Here is an 18,488-nt window from a genome sequence, read left to right on the forward strand (position 1 = left end):
TCAAAGGATGGGATTGAACTTGCCGTCTTCAAAGCCTTCGGGGAAGTCCTGTCCTTCGGGCTCGGGGTCGCGAAACTGATCCTCGTTCTCCTGCTCACAGTACTGCTCGTTGACGGGCTCTCCTTCGTTCACTCCGTGGTCTACGACGCAAACAAACACGCACACAATCAAGACACAGGAATAAAAGTTTTATCGTTGAGCTCGGAATGGAAACGCATAAAATATAGAGGTAGAAGCAATAATTTTGAGTGGTTTCTGAGTGACATGGTCAAGGCTGAGTTAAGTTAGGTAGGGTAAAGTTTTGGTTTAATCCGGGGTCGTCTGGTACATGAAATGATAGGTTTTATAAAGATTCGTGGGTTAGTTAAGGGCTAGGGGCCTGGTTGTAAAAAAATCTTGAGTAGGCAGGGGTCTGTTTGTAATTTTTGGAAGCTTTTGGGTTATCCTGGAGAGGTCAGGGGTATATTTGAGATTAGGTTTATATTGGAATAGGGTTTATTTGCAAATATACTAAAGGTGGGGGTATTTCTGCAAAAAGGCAAAAATGATGGAAGGTTTCTTTAAGAAATAAAGGAAAGGGGGAGGGGTTTTTGGCAAAATCGCCATCCCCTTCCTCCCTCCCACGCTGGGAAACAGGGGAGGCGCCTGGGGTTGCCGGCGGCGGCCAATCCGGCCGTCCAGGGCCAGGGCGGCGGCCGGGAGTGAGGGGAAAAGGGGCTAGGGGCACGTGGGGTTCGATTCCCCGGCTCACCTCGGCCTGGGGTGTGGCGAGGGAGCAGGGCGACGCGAGCCGGCGGCGGCGGCGTTGATGGAGTGTGGCGGCGGCGCTGCGGGACCGGGGAAGGAGCTGGGAGCGGCGGTGGGGTTGGCTGCGGAGCCCGGGGCCCTTTTATAGCCGATGTAGGTCGGTTGGGGGGGGGCGTGGTCGGTGGCCGTGGCGTGGTCACCCGGCGAGCTCCGCGGACTCCATTAATGGCGGTTGGCGGCTTGATTCGCGGCGCACAGTGGCGACAAGACCGCTCGGCAGCGGCGGGAGGCGCGTCGGCCACTGTGGCACGTGGGGTGGGCTGGGCACCTGTGCACGTCGCCAAGCGGCGTCAGCGGCGAGGCGGCGGCCTGGCGGTGGCGCAAGCGGCGAGCGGCGTGGTGGCTGGCCCGGCCGCGTGGAGCACGCGTGGTACGGGCGTGCGCGTGAACGGAGGGCAGCCGAGCGGGGCGCGTCACGGCGCGTGCGCGGCCGGCGAGCGTCGCGGCGTGGCTCAGCACGCGGAGCGTCGGGCGGCGCGGCGGTGATGGCGGGGCATAGCGAGCACGCAGGGCGAGCACGTGGGCCGCAGGCCCGTGGGGTCGGCCGGGCGCGGGCAAGCGGCTTGGTGCGGCGCGGCCGTCACGGCTCGGTACGCCGAGCGCCGCGTGCGCGGGCACGGGCGCACGGGCAAGCCCGGGGCGATGCGCGGGAGAGCGTGAGCCGCAGGCCGGGAGCGGGGCGCTGCGTGCACGGGTGGGGAACGTGGCCGAGCGGAGCAGGAGGCGGCCGGAGCTGGGAGGCAGGCAGCGCGGCCGGGCGCGGGGGAGGGGGCCGGCCTGGCGGGGCTTGGGGCGAGCGGAGGAGCGATGCAGAGGAGGGAGAAAGGAAGGAGGGAGGGAGAGAAAAGAAAAAGGAAAAAGAGAAAAGGGGAAAAAAGAAATGGGAAAAAGGAAAAAGAAATAGAGAAAAAGAAAATGGGAGAGAGAGGGAAAGGATAAAGGAAGGAGGGGGGGGCGGTGCGCGCCAGCGGCGACTGCGGGACCGGTCGGCCACGCGGGGCGTGCGGCCGCGGGAGGTGGGGCACGCGGTCGGAGGGGAGAGAGAAAAAAGGAGAGGGGGAAAAAGGAGGGGCAGGATTCACGGCGGCCGGTCACGACGCGTCGCGTTGGATGGAAAAAGATGGGACGCGGATTGAATTCGGGTGTCGGGTTGCTCGGGGGAGGTTCTGGGGATTAGGGTTCAGGGTTTGAGGGGAGTCGAGCTCAACGAAAGACAACTTTAGCGCATGATTTATTTAGTGAATTTTCGGGATGTTACAAACCTACCCCACTTAAAATGAATCTCGTCCTCGAGATTCGGCTGGTTCCTAAACAGGTGGGGAAACTCTTTCTTCAGTGCGTCTTCGCGTTCCCACGTTGCTTTTTCTACTCCGTGTCTGCTCCACTGAACTCTGCAAATTCGCACTTCCGAGTTCCTGGTTCTCCTGGAGACCGTGTCTAGAATCTTGACCGGTACTTCTTGATATCGTAAATCTGGCTGTAGATCTATCATTTCTGCTGGCACATGCTCTGCCTCGGGTACTCTCAGACATCTTCTTAGCTGTGAGACGTGGAATACTGGATGTATATCTGACATTTCTTTTGGTAATTCCAATCGGAATGCTACTGCTCCAACTTTCTTCAAGACTCGGTATGGTCCAATATACCGAGGGGCCAATTTTCCTTGTACCTGAAATCTTCGGGTTCCTCGAATGGGTGATACCTTGAGATACACAAAATCCCCCGGGTTGAAACAAATTTCCCGTCTTTTCTTGTCCGCGTAGCTCTTCTGTCGGGACTGGGCTGCCTTCAGTTTCTCTCTAATCTCGGCTACCCTTTCTTCTGCTTCTTTTATGAGTGCGGGCCCGACTAGGGCACGTTCCCCAACTTCTGACCACATCAGAGGGGTTCTGCATTTCCTTCCGTAGAGGGCTTCGAATGGCGACATGCCCAAGCTTGCTTGATACCCATTATTGTATGAGAACTCAGCATAGGGTAAACTCTGTTCCCAATCTTTGCCATAGGTGAGAACACATGCTCTCAGCATATCTTCCATAATCTGATTCACCCTTTCTGTCTGACCATCTGTCTGTGGGTGATAAGCGGAGCTAAAGTCTAGTTTGGTGCCCATGACTTTATGCAAGCTTCTCCAAAATCTAGAGGTGAACTGGGTCCCTCTATCCGAAACAATTCGACTAGGCACGCCATGCAACTTTACTATATTCTCGACGTAGAGCTTGGCTAGCTTTTCTCTGCCATAGTTGGTCCGTACGGGTATGAAGTGAGCCGCTTTAGTGAGTCGGTCCACTATTACCCATATGGAATCATGTCCTTTCTGGGTTCTGGGCAAGCCTACTACAAAATCCATCCCTATCTCATCCCATTTCCAGACTGGAATGGGTAGGGGTTGCAGCAATCCTGCCGGCTTCTGGTGTTCAGCTTTGATTCTCTGGCAAGTATCGCAATGGGCGACGAATCGTGCAATATCTGCCTTCATCCCATTCCACCAATATTTCTGTTTTAAGTCCATATACATTTTGGTGGATCCTGGGTGGATGGAGTAGGCTGAGTTGTGGGCTTCATCCATGATTATCTTCCTGAAATCTCCTTTCTGGGGCACACAAATTATGTCCTTATACCACAACGTTCCCTTATTATCAACTCGAAAGTCTGGGGCCTTATTTTCTCCGGTTTGCCTCCGGATTTCCATCAGTCCCTTGTCCGATTTTTGGGCTTTCCTGATTCTTTCTTCTAGAGTGGATTGAACGTTCAGCACTTGGCTGGAACCTCGAGGGACAATGTGCACATTTAATCGTGCCATTTCCTCTCGTAAATGGGCATCCTTGGGCCCGTAGGATTTCCGACTTAGGGCATCAGCTACTACATTGGCTTTACCTGGGTGATAATGAATTTCCAAATTATAATCTTTGACTAATTCCAGCCATATTCTCTGCCTCAGGTTTAGATCTGGTTGGGTGAAGATATACTTCAGGCTTTTATGATCGGTAAAGATTTCGTACTTATTTCCAATCAAATAATGCCTCCAGATCTTAAGTGCGTGCACTACGGCCGCAAGCTCCAAATCGTGGGTCGGGTAGTTTTGCTCATGGGTCCTGAGCTGACGGGAAGCATATGCAACGACTTTCCCGTCTTGCATTAGTACACAACCCAATCCTTGTCGGGACGCATCACAATAGATGACAAAATCCCGATGAATATCCGGCAGGGTTAGTACTGGGGCCGTCGTCAATCTTCGCTTCAACTCCTGGAAGCTTCTTTCACACGACTCCGTCCAGGTGAACTTCTTCTCTTTCTTGAGCAGCTCTGTCATGGGCCGGGCTATCTTAGAAAATCCCTCAATGAATCTCCGATAATACCCCGCTAATCCGAGGAAACTTCTGATCTCACTGACATTAGTTGGTTGCTGCCAATTGGAGACTGCTTCGACCTTCTCGGGATCCACTGCTACTCCTTCTGCGGTCAGAATATGACCAAGGAAAGCTACTTTCTCCAGCCAGAACTCACACTTGCTGAACTTGGCGTATAGCCTATGCATTCTTAGCTTCTCTAGAACTACCCTCAGGTGTTGCTCGTGCTCCTGAATACTCTTTGAGTAAATAAGTATGTCGTCAATGAAGACTACGACAAACTTATCTAGCTCATCCATAAACACTTTGTTCATGAGGTTCATGAAATAGGCAGGTGCATTTGTCAGTCCAAAAGACATCACCGTAAACTCAAACTGCCCATACCGGGTGACAAAAGTTGTTTTCGGGATGTCGCTTTCCCTGATTTTGAGCTGGAAATAACCGGACCTCAGGTCAATCTTGGAAAAATACCTGGCTCCTTTTAACTGGTCAAAAAGATCATCGATCCTGGGGAGAGGGTACTTATTCTTGATAGTGACCTCGTTTAGGGCCCGGTAGTCTACACATAACCTCATACTTCCGTCCTTTTTCTTGACGAATAGAACCGGGGCTCCCCAAGGCGACGAACTTGGCCTGATGAAGCCAATCCGTTGCAACTCCTCTAGTTGTTTCTTTAACTCTGCCAACTCAGAGGCTGCCATCCTATAGGGTCTTTTGGCTATGGGGGCGGTTCCAGGAACAAGATCAATGACAAATTCTATGTCCCTATCTGGTGGCATACCGGGAAGTTCTTCGGGAAAGACATCGGGGTACTCATTCACTACTGGGACTTCTTCCAAGGACTTGGCTTCCATGCTAAACACCATCGGGTTTGCTCCACTTTCTCGGGTATGACAGGTCACTCGGACTCCCTCTGGGTTTGTCAGATGTACTATCTTGTCCGTACAACCTATGAGGCCATTATGTTTGCTTAGCCAGTCCATTCCAAGGATCACATCTATCCCTTCTGACTTAAGTACTACTAGGTCTGCTAAAAACTCTACCCCACTTAAATTGATCCTTACCCGTAGACAACCCAGTTGACACCTGATGTCTCCTCCGGGCGTCCGGGTTAATAGGGGTGTTTTTAGTAGTACCGTAGGTATTTTATGTTTCTCCACAAAACTCGAAGATATGAATGAGTGTGATGCTCCAGAATCAAACAGTACTGTTGCAAGAGTTGAGCTGACTATGTACTCACCGAGTACTACGCCCTGGGCTCCTTGAGCTTCCTGTGCGTCGATGTGGTTGACACGGGCTCGTCCAAAGGACTGCTGAGGTTGCCTCTGCTGGTTGTTGTTGTTGTTGCTGTTGCCGCGGAGGGGTACTCGGTTGGCACCGGTCAGCACTGGCTTGGGTCCGTTCACTGTGTTGGAGAAAGCTGAAGTAGCTGGCTTGTTCTTGGCATAAGGGCAGTCGGCGATGAAATGCCGTGTCTCTCGGCAGTTGAAACAGGCCCTCACATTGCTGTTGTTATTGGTGACCTGGCTCGCATTATTCTGTGAGGCCCTCATGGTGTTCTGGCTTCTGGGCTGTGTGTTAGGGGCCCGTGGTCCTGTCACTTGGGACTGAGTTTTGTACTGCATTGGGGCTTGGGACCTTGGTGCGTTGTAGCTGAGACTTCTGGTCTTCTGAAAACGATCCTGCTGGCGTGCCTTGCTCTCCAAAAACTTGCGCTTGTTATCCTTTCTTTCATCGATCTTGGCCCTCTCCGTGAGGATTGCCTTGTTCATCAGGGTGTTGAAATCAGGGTAGATCTGAGGAGTGAGCAGGGTCCTGAGTTCTGGGTTTAGTCCCTTCTTGAACATGTCCTGCTTCTTCTCGTCGTCGTTCACTTCATCTGGCGCATATCGAGACAGCTCCATAAACTGGTGAGTATATTCTTCCACCGACATACTCCCCTGCTGAAGTGCGCGGAACTCATCTGCCTTGCGCTTCATGGTGGCCGAGGGGATGTGATAACGGCGGAACTCCCTCACGAATTCATTCCAGGTGATGGTGGAGGCATCTCTGGCAGCAGCGCAGTAATTCTCCCACCAGGCTAAGGCAGTCCCGGTGAGTTGATGTGCAGCCAGAAGAACTTTATCTCGATCCTGGCACCCAAATGGCTCGAGCTTCCTCTGGATCACGCGGAGCCAGTCATCTGCATCCAAGGGGTTGCTGGATCCGGCAAAAGTGGGTGGCTTGGCCCTCAGAAAAGCTGTCAGCTTGTCATTAAAGGTCTGCTCTCGTGGCTGCCTGTTCACTAGAGCATTGGCCAGTGTCTCCAGTATGAGAGTCTGGTTATGGATTACTTGTGCCAGGTCCACGAAAGGTGGTGGCGGTGGTGGTGGCAGCTGTGCACCATGATTTTCTCCTCTGCCCTGACTCACTTCTTGTTCTTCCTGAGGATGGTTTTGCCCGTCAGGGTGTATTCCTGCATCAGCGGCTGCAGGGTCCCTGACACGGGAGGCCCTCGTGACGCTTCGGGAAACCATCTGCAGATTTGGTAGGGTTTTTGTGAGATTGGGATTAGGTGATGTTTAAGTTATTTAATTCGTATTTTTGAAAAAGAACAGAATTAACCTTCTGCCGAAAGGCACACACACAACAAGCACACAACAAGGCAAACAAGCAACTTTTACTAAAGCGAGGTAGGGTACAACACAGGAACAAGACTAGAACGCGTACTACACGTCCGGGTACAGGTTCAAACTAGGAATACAACTTAAACTGGAAGGACTAGAAGGGTACAACAACAGGGTAGGGTTGGACACTCTACTCGCGGGGCGAGTCTTCTTCTGGGGTGGTACGTGCTTCCGGGGAAACAAACGGCTCGTCGTCCTCCGGGTTCCCGTTCTCTTGGGGCTGAGCAGCAACTTCTCTTTCTCTGACAGCAGTAGACCCTTCGGGGTTCTCGGGTGGAGCTCGAGGGCTTCCAAAGAGCGTTCCCCATCCTATGACGGGTGTCCCAAGTAGAACATGGTCTTCTCCGATGGCCGGAACTGGGGTCCCACTCCTGGTCCATTCTTGCATGCGCCGGCCTCGGGCCTGTCTGAGGCTCTCCTGTGCCACTGCTTCACTGCTGATCGCGGCTGCGGCTCTTGCCTCGGCTTGGGCTGCTCGGACCTGTTGGAGCCTCACCGCGAGTTCAGCTTGCTCGGCACGATTGGTCTGCTCCCTCAGCAGGTGGGCCTGCTCATCGAAGAGTTGGTCCAAAGCGGCCAGATAGTTAGCCACTTGGTACAAAGGGTCTACTTCATGGCGGCGCCGTTCCAGGCTTCTCATGCGGGCTTCCCAAATAGGGGTTCTGATGGCCGGCGGAAAGAACCTCATTGGCGTGGGTGCTAGGTGTTCTTCGAAAATCCGGCATAGGTACCGAAGTGCCTTTCTGACAGCCAAGGGATAGGTGTCTTGGTGCCTGAATCCCGTAGCGGTCACTCGCCACGACTGGATGTTGGGGTGGCGCTCACTTCTGGCGATGACTATGATCACCCTACAGCGGAGAGTGCCATGATGCTCGTACTCTCTGCTGTAGTACCTTGGGCGTTCCGTAATGCCAAGGCTTTCCAGGGTGTTGATCAACAGGCTGGGGAAGCCAGGTGCAGCTTGGCAGTCACCCTGGGTCCATCCTTCCTCAGCCATCTGAAAACAAAGATAGAGTGAAGATCTTGCACGAATATTTGCGGTACACAAAGGGGTAGATGGTTTTTATTTATGGCATCATGATTGGGTACAACTTCATGGGTACATGATTATTAGCACAAAGGTTCTAGCTTAGAGACTACTCCTATCATGGGGACTCTTCCTCAATTCTAAAGGAGCGCTTCTTTAGTGGAAGGTACTGATCCATCACTTCATCCTCGGTTTGAGTTCCTTTATCCCAGTGGGTTTCTTCGGGTTCTTCTTCTTCAGTCTGAGTGCCAACGTCCCAATGGGTTTCCATGGGTTCTTCCTCTTCTTCGTCTTCCTCTATCCATCCACCTATTCCCCAGCGAGCCTCGTACCTCCGCATCTGAGCTTGGAGAGCGGCTAGCGAGTTCTCGGCACGTGCGGCCCTTGTCCGCTGCTCTTCCAATTCTGCCTCTTTTTCATCCATTTGGACTTGGAGAGCAGCCAGGGAATACTCGGCGTGTGCGGTCCTTGTCCGCTGTTCATCCAGCTCCTGGGTTGCCTTTTCTGCTCTGTGAACTTGTTGCTTTAGTTGTGCTGCTTGCTCACGGTAGAGCTCATCCAGGCCGGTGAGGTAGATGGACAGGTGGGATACAGTGTCTTCCAGATCTTCTTCTTCCCTCCCAAGTCCTCTCATTCGGGCGATCCAGGTGCGTCCTCTTCCTTCAGTTGGCGGGAAGAACCCCATAGGAGTCCGCTGAAGGTGATGCTTGTAGATCACTCGGAGCCGTCGCAGGGCTTTACGGGCGGCTTTCCGATAGGTATCCGGGAAACGGAATCCAGTGGTGGAGATGAACCAAGGGTCCACATCAGGATAGCGGGTGCTTCTTGCTATGAAGATCATCAGGTCACACCGAAGAGTACCCTTGGAGTCGTACTCCCGATAGAGAAACTCTGGTGGATCCACAACTCCGATGCGTTCCAGGCTGAGTATCAACAACTTGGGAAGGCCGGGCTCTGCGAAACAGATTCCGCCAATCCATCCATTGTCAGCCATCTGGAACAGGGCAAGAACCAAAGGTAAGTGTTTGTGTGAGGAAAGGATTAAGGATAGAAAAGTCCTAAGGTAAAGGGTCTAAAAACGGGCTTCGCTCCTAGGGTCACGTCCTACGGCCAACCTACGGCTCTGATACCACCTGAAGCGTCCCCTCATAAGAGAAGACTTAAATGTGATACAAAGCACCAGTCCCAGGAAGCTGATGCCACATTTATTACATCAGATGGTTCAAAACCGTACAAACCTTGGGGGACACTCGATACAGATGATGATAATTATTAACCAAGCTACAACATAACACCAGACCGCAAACCACATAGGGTCTACTACGGGCTCAGAGTACTGCGACAGCGGAGGCATCTCAACGGGGCCGGTTCCACAGGCAAGATTGGGAGTAGAACGATAACCCTACTCGGCGTCGTCTGGAACGAAGTCCGGGTCTTCTTCTGTAAAAAGTGAGAATGGGGTGAGTACGAACGTACTCAGCAAGTCCAACCACACCCACGGAGGGGTTAAATTAGAATAATATGCAAAGGTGAATCAAGGATAAGGTTACGGTTTAATTTGCAGAAAATCAATATTTTAAGAAGGGGTTGATTTTAAAGAAAGACCCTTTTAGAAATCAGTTTTTGTAGCAACACGGAGTTCACGTCTTAAAACTGCTACCGGACTCCCCGTCCGTCGTAGCACACGGCACAACTGCCGGTCACAATTCCAAAACAACTCACACCAGCCCATCCCAAGAAACACTAGTTGTGAGACCACACCGTAACTCGCCCAATACCGTGGGCACGGACTATTCGAATAGATTCTTAACTCTGCAGAGGTGTGCAACTTTACCCACAAGTAGGATGCCACAACTCGAACACCGTCGTGTCGGTGTAGATCCCAACATAGCCATTACCCACCATAGCTAAGCCTGACTAACCATCACGGGATGCACCAAGGGGTCATCGACCATTCACACAGGTATAACCGGGCATAAGTCACTCTGGGCTTATCCCTTTTCCTTAGTCACCCGTTGCTCTCAGCCCTCCTGATGGCCGTCACACCAACTAGTGGGATTTATGCTACGCCGTTGCCCATTCAACGGTCGAGTGGTTTGCACGAGAGTGGAGTTAGGTGAGACGTAACACCAACTCGGTCCTTAGACACGACAAGATGGATATCTCCCTTCCTTGCCCTGCCACACAGGCATAAGCACACCAATCGGCAATTCACACAGAAATGCCGTCCATCCCGTCCGTACTCATCTTTCGAAAATCCACATTTTAACCCGCCCCACACACCCTCATTTTCTTTATAAATCAAATAGTATTATGAGTAAAGTTCTAAGCATTCTAATATCGATTAACGTCCAAGCAAAATCAGACATTAATCTAGGTAGTCAAGGAATGGTCATCACAAATCAAGGGGTGGCTATCCAACTGTGTTTTCATGCAAGTAAAAATCATATGCAATTTTATAAAATAGGCCATTGGGTTGTATTTATAAAAACTAGGACAGAAACATGTATCAAAGGATGGGATTGAACTTGCAGTCTTCAAAGCCTTCGGGGAAGTCCTGTCCTTCGGGCTCGGGGTCGCGAAACTGATCCTCGTTCTCCTGCTCACAGTACTGCTCGTTGACGGGCTCTCCTTCGTTCACTCCGTGGTCTACGACGCAAACAAACACGCACACAATCAAGACACAGGAATAAAAGTTTTATCGTTGAGCTCGGAATGGAAACGCATAAAATATAGAGGTAGAAGCAATAATTTTGAGTGGTTTCTGAGTGACATGGTCAAGGCTGAGTTAAGTTAGGTAGGGTAAAGTTTTGGTTTAATCCGGGGTCGTCTGGTACATGAAATGATAGGTTTTATAAAGATTCGTGGGTTAGTTAAGGGCCAGGGGCCTGGTTGTAAAAAAATCTTGAGTAGGCAGGGGTCTGTTTGTAATTTTTGGAAGCTTTTGGGTTATCCTGGAGAGGTCAGGGGTATATTTGAGATTAGGTTTATATTGGAATAGGGTTTATTTGCAAATATACTAAAGGTGGGGGTATTTCTGCAAAAAGGCAAAAATGATGGAAGGTTTCTTTAAGAAATAAAGGAAAGGGGGAGGGGTTTTTGGCAAAATCGCCATCCCCTTCCTCCCTCCCACGCTGGGAAACAGGGGAGGCGCCTGGGGTCGCCGGCGGCGGCCAATCCGGCCGTCCAGGGCCAGGGCGGCGGCCGGGAGTGAGGGGAAAAGGGGCTAGGGGCACGTGGGGTTCGATTCCCCGGCTCACCTCGGCCTGGGGTGTGGCGAGGGAGCAGGGCGACGCGAGCCGGCGGCGGCGGCGTTGATGGAGTGTGGCGGCGGTGCTGCGGGACCGGGGAAGGAGCTGGGAGCGGCGGTGGGGTTGGCTGCGGAGCCCGGGGCCCTTTTTATAGCCGATGTAGGTCGGTTGGGGGGGGGGGCGTGGTCGGTGGCCGCGGTGTGGTCACCCGGCGAGCTCCGCGGACTCCATTAATGGCGGTTGGCGGCTTGATTCGCGGCGCACAGTGGCGACAAGACCGCTCGGCAGCGGCGGGAGGCGCGTCGGCCACTGTGGCACGTGGGGTGGGCTGGGCACCTGTGCGCGTCGCCAAGCGGCGTGAGCGGCGAGGCGGCGGCCTGGCGGTGGCGCAAGCGGCGAGCGGCGCGGTGGCTGGCCCGGCCGCGTGGAGCACGCGTGGTACGGGCGTGCGTGTGAACGGAGGGCAGCCGAGCGGGGCGCGTCACGGCGCGTGCGCGGCCGGCGAGCGTTGCGGCGTGGCTCAGCACGCGGAGCGTCGGGCGGCGCGGCGGTGATGGCGGGGCACAGCGAGCACGCAGGGCGAGCACGTGGGCCGCAGGCCCGTGGGGTTGGCCGGGCGCGGGCAAGCGGCTTGGTGCGGCGCGGCCGTCGCGGCTCGGCACGCCGAGCGCCGCGTGCGCGGGCACGGGCGCACGGGCAAGCCCGGGGCGACGCGCGGGAGAGCGTGAGCCGCAGGCCGGGAGCGGGGCGCTGCGTGCACGGGTGGGGAACGTGGCCGAGCGGAGCAGGAGGCGGCCGGAGCTGGGAGGCAGGCAGCGTGGCCGGGCGCGGGGGAGGGCGCCGGCCTGGCGGGGCTTGGGGCGAGCGGAGGAGCGAGGCAGAGGAGGGAGAAAGGAAGGAGGGAGGGAGAGAAAAGAAAAAGGAAAACGAGAAAAGGGGAAAAAAGAAATGGGAAAAATGAAAAAGAAATAGAGAAAAAGAAAATGGGAGAGAGAGGGAAAGGATAAAGGAAGGAGGGGGGGCGGTGCGCGCCAGCGGCGACTGCGGGACCGGTCGGCCACGCGGGGCGTGCGGCCGCAGGAGGTGGTGCACGCGGTCGGAGGGGAGAGAGAAAAAAGGAGAGGGGGAAAAAGGTGGGGCGGGTTTCGCGGCGGCCGGTCACGACGCGTCGCGTTGGATGGAAAAAGATGGGACGCGGATTGAATTCGGGTGTCGGGTTGCTCGGGGGAGGTTCTGGGGATTAGGATTCAGGGTTTGAGGGGAGTCGAGCTCAACGAAAGACAACTTTAGCGCATGATTTATTTAGTGAATTTTCGGGATGTTACATGATTGCTTGGAGTGCAGGCCTCGAGGGCACCAACAGGACAAGACATCGGTGTTCTGGCGTTTGGGGCCCAGAACACGTCAGGACGACCAAGTGGGGCGCCCATCCGGAGGTGATTCAGAGCTAGAGGAAGAAGACAGGTACCATCGCCCACGGTGGTATCCTGACGGGCTCAATCGGTCGCAGAAGCGCAGAGTACAGCGCTTGCGCAACCTCAAAGACGCAGAAGCAAAGTATCTTGATGTGCTGAGGAAGTCCGGATCTCGCGGAGCAAGTTAGGCAACCGCAGAGGGAAGAGAGGCGCCCCCGAGGATGGAGTGGCGCCCCAAGCAGACAAAAGCCGATGAAGAGCCATCGGCTGACGTGAACATGGTGTTCGTGCTCCCGTCGGAGTTTCGAGCACCCCAACCGGAGGAATTGGCCATCGCGCAGCTGGATCTCGGCCCACGGCCAATCATTTTCGAGAAGCCCAAGGAGAAGAGCTACAAACACTTGAAGGGGTTATATCTCAACGGCTTCATTGACGGCAAACCTGTGAACAGGATGTTGGTCGACACTGGTGCTGCAGTTAACCTGATGCCATATTCTGTGCTGCGCCGATTGGTTCGTTCTTCTGCCGATTTGATCAAGACCAATGTGATGCTCAACGATTTTAATGGACAGCCAACAGAGGCAATGGGGGTTCTTAATGTGGAACTGACAGTGGGCCGCAAGACTGTACCGACATCGTTCTTCATCGTTAACAGCAAGAGCACATACATGGTGCTGCTTGGAAGAGACTGGATTCATGCCAACTGTTGTATCCCTTCCACAATGCACCAGTACCTCGTCCAATGGGATGGCGATGAAGTAGAGGTGGTCCCTGTAGATGATTCCAGCGAGGTCTCGGTCGCAGATATGAACGCCTGGGATGTGGAAGGACAAGAGCCGATTTCCGGGATCGCCCTGGAAGACTGTGATCGGATTGAGGCGACAAAAAACGGACTGAGGCTGGTCTTATCCACTGGCCTCACAGAATAGATGCACCCTGGCTAGCCACGGGGTGTAAGGAAAATAGAGAGGCCGATCCCGGCGATCGGCCCCGAAAAATAGAAAAATTCTATTTTTGGTCGGAATTGTTACATCATGTACGCATGATGGCCTCCTGTAGCAGTTGGCTATCTATTGACTATTTGGTTCTGAGAAATAATAGAAGTATAGAAGCGGCCAGCCCGTGCGGTTGGCCAAATAATTTTTCTTGTCATCTCCCTGTGTTTGCTGCTGACATTGTGGATAGTGAAGACTCGCTCGCATTCGCGGCCGATTTTTTAGATGACGGCAATCTCGGATACAGATTCACATCAGCTGATGATTTGGAAGAGGTTGACATCGGTCCTGGGGATAAGCCACGTCCGACATTTATCAGCAGTAAGTTGGATCCGGCTTTGCGAGAGGAGATAATCACACTGCTAAAAGAATACCGGGATTGCTTTGCATGGGACTACACAGAGATGCCTGGATTGGATAGAAGCATAGTCGAGCATCGGCTCCCGCTTAAGAAAAAGTTTCGGCCGTTTCAGCAACGAGCACGTCAGATGAAGGCCGAAGTCCTAGAAGAAGTTAAGAAAGAGGTGGAGAAGATGCTGGATGCTGGGTTCATCAGGCCATGCCGATATGCAGAATGGATCTCCAGTGTGGTGCCGGTACAAAAGAAAGATGGCCGATGGCGTGTCTGCGTCGATTTTAGAGATCTCAATAGAGCAACTCCGAAGGATGAATACCCAATGCCTGTTGCAGAGACGTTGATCAACGCCGCTGCTGGCCACAAAATGATGAGTTTCATGGATGGCAACGCCGGTTACAACCAGATCTTCATGGCCCCAGAGGACGTGAACAAGACTGCGTTCAGAGTACCAGGTGCAGTTGGCTTGTTCGAGTACTTGGTTATGACCTTCGGACTGAAAAATGCCGGTGCAACGTACCAACGTGCTATGAATTACATTTTTCATGATCTCATCGGCAAGCTGGTAGAGATTTATATTGATGACGTTGTGGTCAAGTCCAAGTCAGCTGCGGGGCATTTAGAAGATCTGCGTCAAGTTATGGAGCGGACTCGAAGGTTCGGGCTCAAAATGAACCCAAAGAAGTGTGCCTTCGGTGTATCGGCCGGTCAATTTCTGGGATTCCTAGTGCATGAAAGGGGAATCGAGATCGGCCTAAAAAGTCAAGAAGCCGCGAAGATGATGAAGCCACCTACTACAAAGAAGGAGTTACAGAAACTCATCGGTAAAATTAACTTTGTCAGGCGATTTATTTCTAATCTGTCCAGACGCATTGAGCCGTTTATGGGTTTAGTAAAGATCAAATCCGATGATGAGTTTCGCTGGGGGGCAGAACAATAGCAAGCTTTCGATGAAATCAAAGAATATTTGTCAAAGCCTCCAGTATTGGTTCCTCCTCAGCAAGATAGGCCGTTCTATGTGTACGTATCCGTCGGTGACACTTCTATTGCTTCGGTGCTAGTCCAGAAGCATGACGGCCAAGAGAGGGTGGTTTTTTACCTCAGCAGACGCATGTTAGACGCCGAGACCAGGTATCCTGAAATTGAGAAGCTTTGTCTTTGCTTATACTTTACATGTACAAGGCTTCGCCATATTTTGCTCTCGGCGGAAACAATTGTCATATGCAAATCGGATGTCATAAAACATATGCTGTCGGCCCCTGTCCTTAAAGGCCGGCTCGGAAAATGGATGTTTGCATTGTCAGAGTTCGATATCCGATACCAGCCTGCGAAAGCAGTCAAGGGACAAGCACTGGCAGATCTTGTTGCGGATAGGATCAGCATTGATATTGCTGCGTTATTTATTCGTGCTTGGGCTATGTTCTTTGACGGATCGGCTTGTGATGATGGGTGCGGTGTGGGAATTCTGCTAGTGTCGCCTCGAGGGGCGACTTATTCCTTCTCCATCAGAATGACTGCCCCGTGCACCAATAATCTGGTGGAATATGAAGCCGTTCGCAAAGGGATGGAGTTGCTTCTCGAAGCCGGTGCAGAAGCAGTGGAAATTTTTGGAGAATCGAAGCTGGTGATTTCTCAGCTCACGGAGGAATATAGGTGTGAGAGCGAGGCTCTTTTCCCGATATGGATGCAGTGCCGTGAGTTGATGACACGGTTCAGGTACATCAATTTTCACTGGATACGCAGGACTCTGAACAATGAAGCCAATGATTTGGCACAGATGGCTTCTGGCTACAAGGAGATAGCCGATGGAGTCGAGGTGGAGGTCCAGTTTCTAGAACCTGGAGACTGGAGAGCCGATATCTTCAATTACTTGAAGAATTCGGCTCGGGGGGCACCCAGAAGGATAAGACTCAAGGCCATGAAGTATGTTCTAATAGGGGACGATATGTTCTACAGGACCTTGGAAGGACTATTACTTAAATGCCTGGGACCTTCAGAGTCAAATCGGCTCTTGCATGAGGTACATGAAGGAGCCTGCGGTACTCACCAATCGGCTCATAAGATGAAATGGCTGATTAGGCGATCGGGTTATTACTGGCCCACCATGCATGAAGATTGTTTCAAATATTACAAGGGATGTCAAGCATGTCAGTGGTTTGGCAAAATTTAGATAGTGCCAGCATCAGTGATGAATCCTATCATCAAACCCTGGCCATTCAGAGGATGGGGCATGGACATGATTGGATAGATCAACCCGTCGTCTAGCAAGGGTTACCAATGGGTCTTAGCTACCACAGATTATTTCACAAAGTGGGTAGAGGCAGTGCCCATGAGGTCAGTAGCATCAAGAGATGTGATCAGCTTTATCAAAGAACACATCATTCATAGATTTGGGATCCCTCAGACCATTATGACCGATGGAGGATCGGTCTTTATATCAGAGGAGTTCAGAAAGTTTGCCGATGACATGGGGATTAAGCTGATCAGATCATCTCCGTATTATGCCCAAGCTAATGGACAAGCTGAAGCATCCAACCAGAGCCTTATCAAGCTCATAAAGAGAAAGATTGATGAATACCCTAGGCGCTGGCATGAGGTGTTGTCAGAAGCTTTGTGGGCATATCGTATTTCGTGTCATGGGTCCACCAAGACGTCGCCGTACCATCTAGTCTACGGCCAGGATGCTGTGCTACCATGGGAAATCACGGCTGGATCAAGGCGTGTTGAGTTTCAGAATGATCTATCTGCTGAACAGTATGCAGCCTTGATGAACAATAATGTGGAGGACCTGACAGAGCTAAGGCTTTGGTCGCTGAAAAAATCAAAGAAAACAAAGCTAAAGTTGCTCGTGCATACAACAAGAAGGTCAAGCCTAAAGATTTCCGAGTTGGAGATTTGGTTTGGGAGGCGGTATTGCCATTAGGAACTAAAGACAAAAAGCTTGGTAAATGGTCTCCGACTTGGCATGGGCCGTATAAGGTTGATCAGGTTTCGCCTGGGAATGCATACATGCTCGAAGAATTGGACGGTGTCAAGTTTCCTGTTGCTGTCAATGGTCAGCATCTCAAGAAGTATTTCCCGAGCATGTGGGAAGGCGAGTAACGAAAAGCCAATGAGATCCATCTGGCTGCAGTGTAATAGGCCAACACGTTGAGTTGGCCGCACAAAAAAAAGAGTCATGAAAGGCCAACACGTTGAGTTGGCCAGTAAAAAAAATCATGACAGGCCAACACTTTGAGTTGGCTAGTGAAATATATGAAAAGCGAACAGCCGATGTATGACCATCGACTTAAGATGTTTTTAAAGGACAGTTACAAATCTCAAGTTAACAGGCGGTACTAATTCTATCTTGAGCCTATCTACTGGTTCAGGAATTCTTCTATGGCGTGGATGGCTTCAGTACGGAGGGCATCTGCTCGTGCTATAATTGCTTCGTCATCCTTGTCATCGCCTGTGACTATCTGCCGACTCAAGGTGCTGATTTCTGCAAACTCTGCTTGTATCTGCTTGGCTATTTCCTGGGTTTCTTGTTTGGAGTTTGCAATGGAGATTTCCTCGGCCTGAATGAGTTCTTTGGTGGTGCGGACCTTTTCTTCGAGTTCTGCCAGTTCTTTCTTCAGGAGGTCGAGTCGGTTCATGTTGGCAGACACGTCAGCTTTGATATCTAGAGTTGCTTTCTTCTGGTTGAGGGCCTTGCATTTTTGGGTAATGTCAGCTTTCAGAGAAGCTTGAGAGTGACGTGCTTCCATCCTTCGTTGTGCTTTACTGACTTCTATCCGAAAGAATGGGAGGTTGCTGGCTGACCAGAGCTTGATTTGCAATGGCTCCGGGAGTTGGGGTTCTATTTGCTCAAAGATGTTCTTTATGTTGCTGGAATCATCAATCAGAGCAGTGATTGGAGCAGATAGAAAATCCCTGATGAGTCGAAGCTGATGTGACAAGTTAGCCGATTGCTGCAGAGGTAATGCTTCTGCTCCAGGGACAATCAGACCCATTGATGCCGGGTCGAAGGAAAGTAAACCTGAAATGTCAAAGCTCTATGGACATCTCTGGAGTTAGAACAATATACATTTATGAAGTTATCGGCTGGTTCAGAATTGGTTTTATGATGTTACCTGTTCTGAAGAAGAAGTGTTGGTCGGTTCGGGAGCAATCGTCCTATCAGAGCTAGTGTTAGCGTTAAGAGCCTCGACTGTATCAGTTTGTTCTTCGCTTGTATCCATCAGTGCATCGGGAGTTGCAGCCGTCTCATGTTGATTCAGGCCTTCTACATTGGAGGTTTCTTCAGCTGCATCCTGGAAATAGAATTATAGTCAACCAGAGCATATATGTCTAAAATAAAGAAGAAGGTTTTGAAAGATGAGTTACCTGGTTGGTGTTGAACTCTGATGGACTCGGAGATGCTGGTGCTGGTTTCTTGATCACTCGCCTTGTGATCATCTTCCTTTTCTTGGTCAAGACTCGGGGGGCAACTACTGCAGAGGCTTGTCTTCGCTTGGAAGCCGACTGAAGTAAGTCTGTCTGAACAGACATTATCACTTTCTTCATTGGTGGTGATCCTTTGCAGAAAAGTACGTCAGGAGCAGTTGGAAGAAAGTGAAATGGTTCCCCGGTACTGGTCGTGG

At 51.8% G+C, this 18,488-nt stretch overlaps 1 protein-coding gene across 1 annotated transcript in view; it reads right to left on the bottom strand.

Moving 5' to 3' along the window:
* The window catches only part of LOC120713206, a 32,907-nt gene extending 14,626 nt beyond the window's left edge, over positions 1 to 18,281 (bottom strand). The window contains exons 1-3 of the mRNA XM_039999211.1: positions 18,232 to 18,281; positions 17,979 to 18,158; positions 17,683 to 17,900 (exon numbers count right to left, since the gene is read on the bottom strand). Coding sequence (XP_039855145.1) covers positions 17,683 to 17,900; positions 17,979 to 18,086 — 326 coding nt within the window. The 5' untranslated portion in view covers positions 18,087 to 18,158; positions 18,232 to 18,281. The remainder of the gene's footprint in view (positions 1 to 17,682; positions 17,901 to 17,978; positions 18,159 to 18,231) is intronic.
* Positions 18,282 to 18,488: the final 207 nt, after the last annotated feature.

This window comes from Panicum virgatum, chromosome 6K (assembly GCF_016808335.1).
Source record: "Panicum virgatum strain AP13 chromosome 6K, P.virgatum_v5, whole genome shotgun sequence".
NCBI classification, from domain to species: domain Eukaryota; kingdom Viridiplantae; phylum Streptophyta; class Magnoliopsida; order Poales; family Poaceae; genus Panicum; species Panicum virgatum.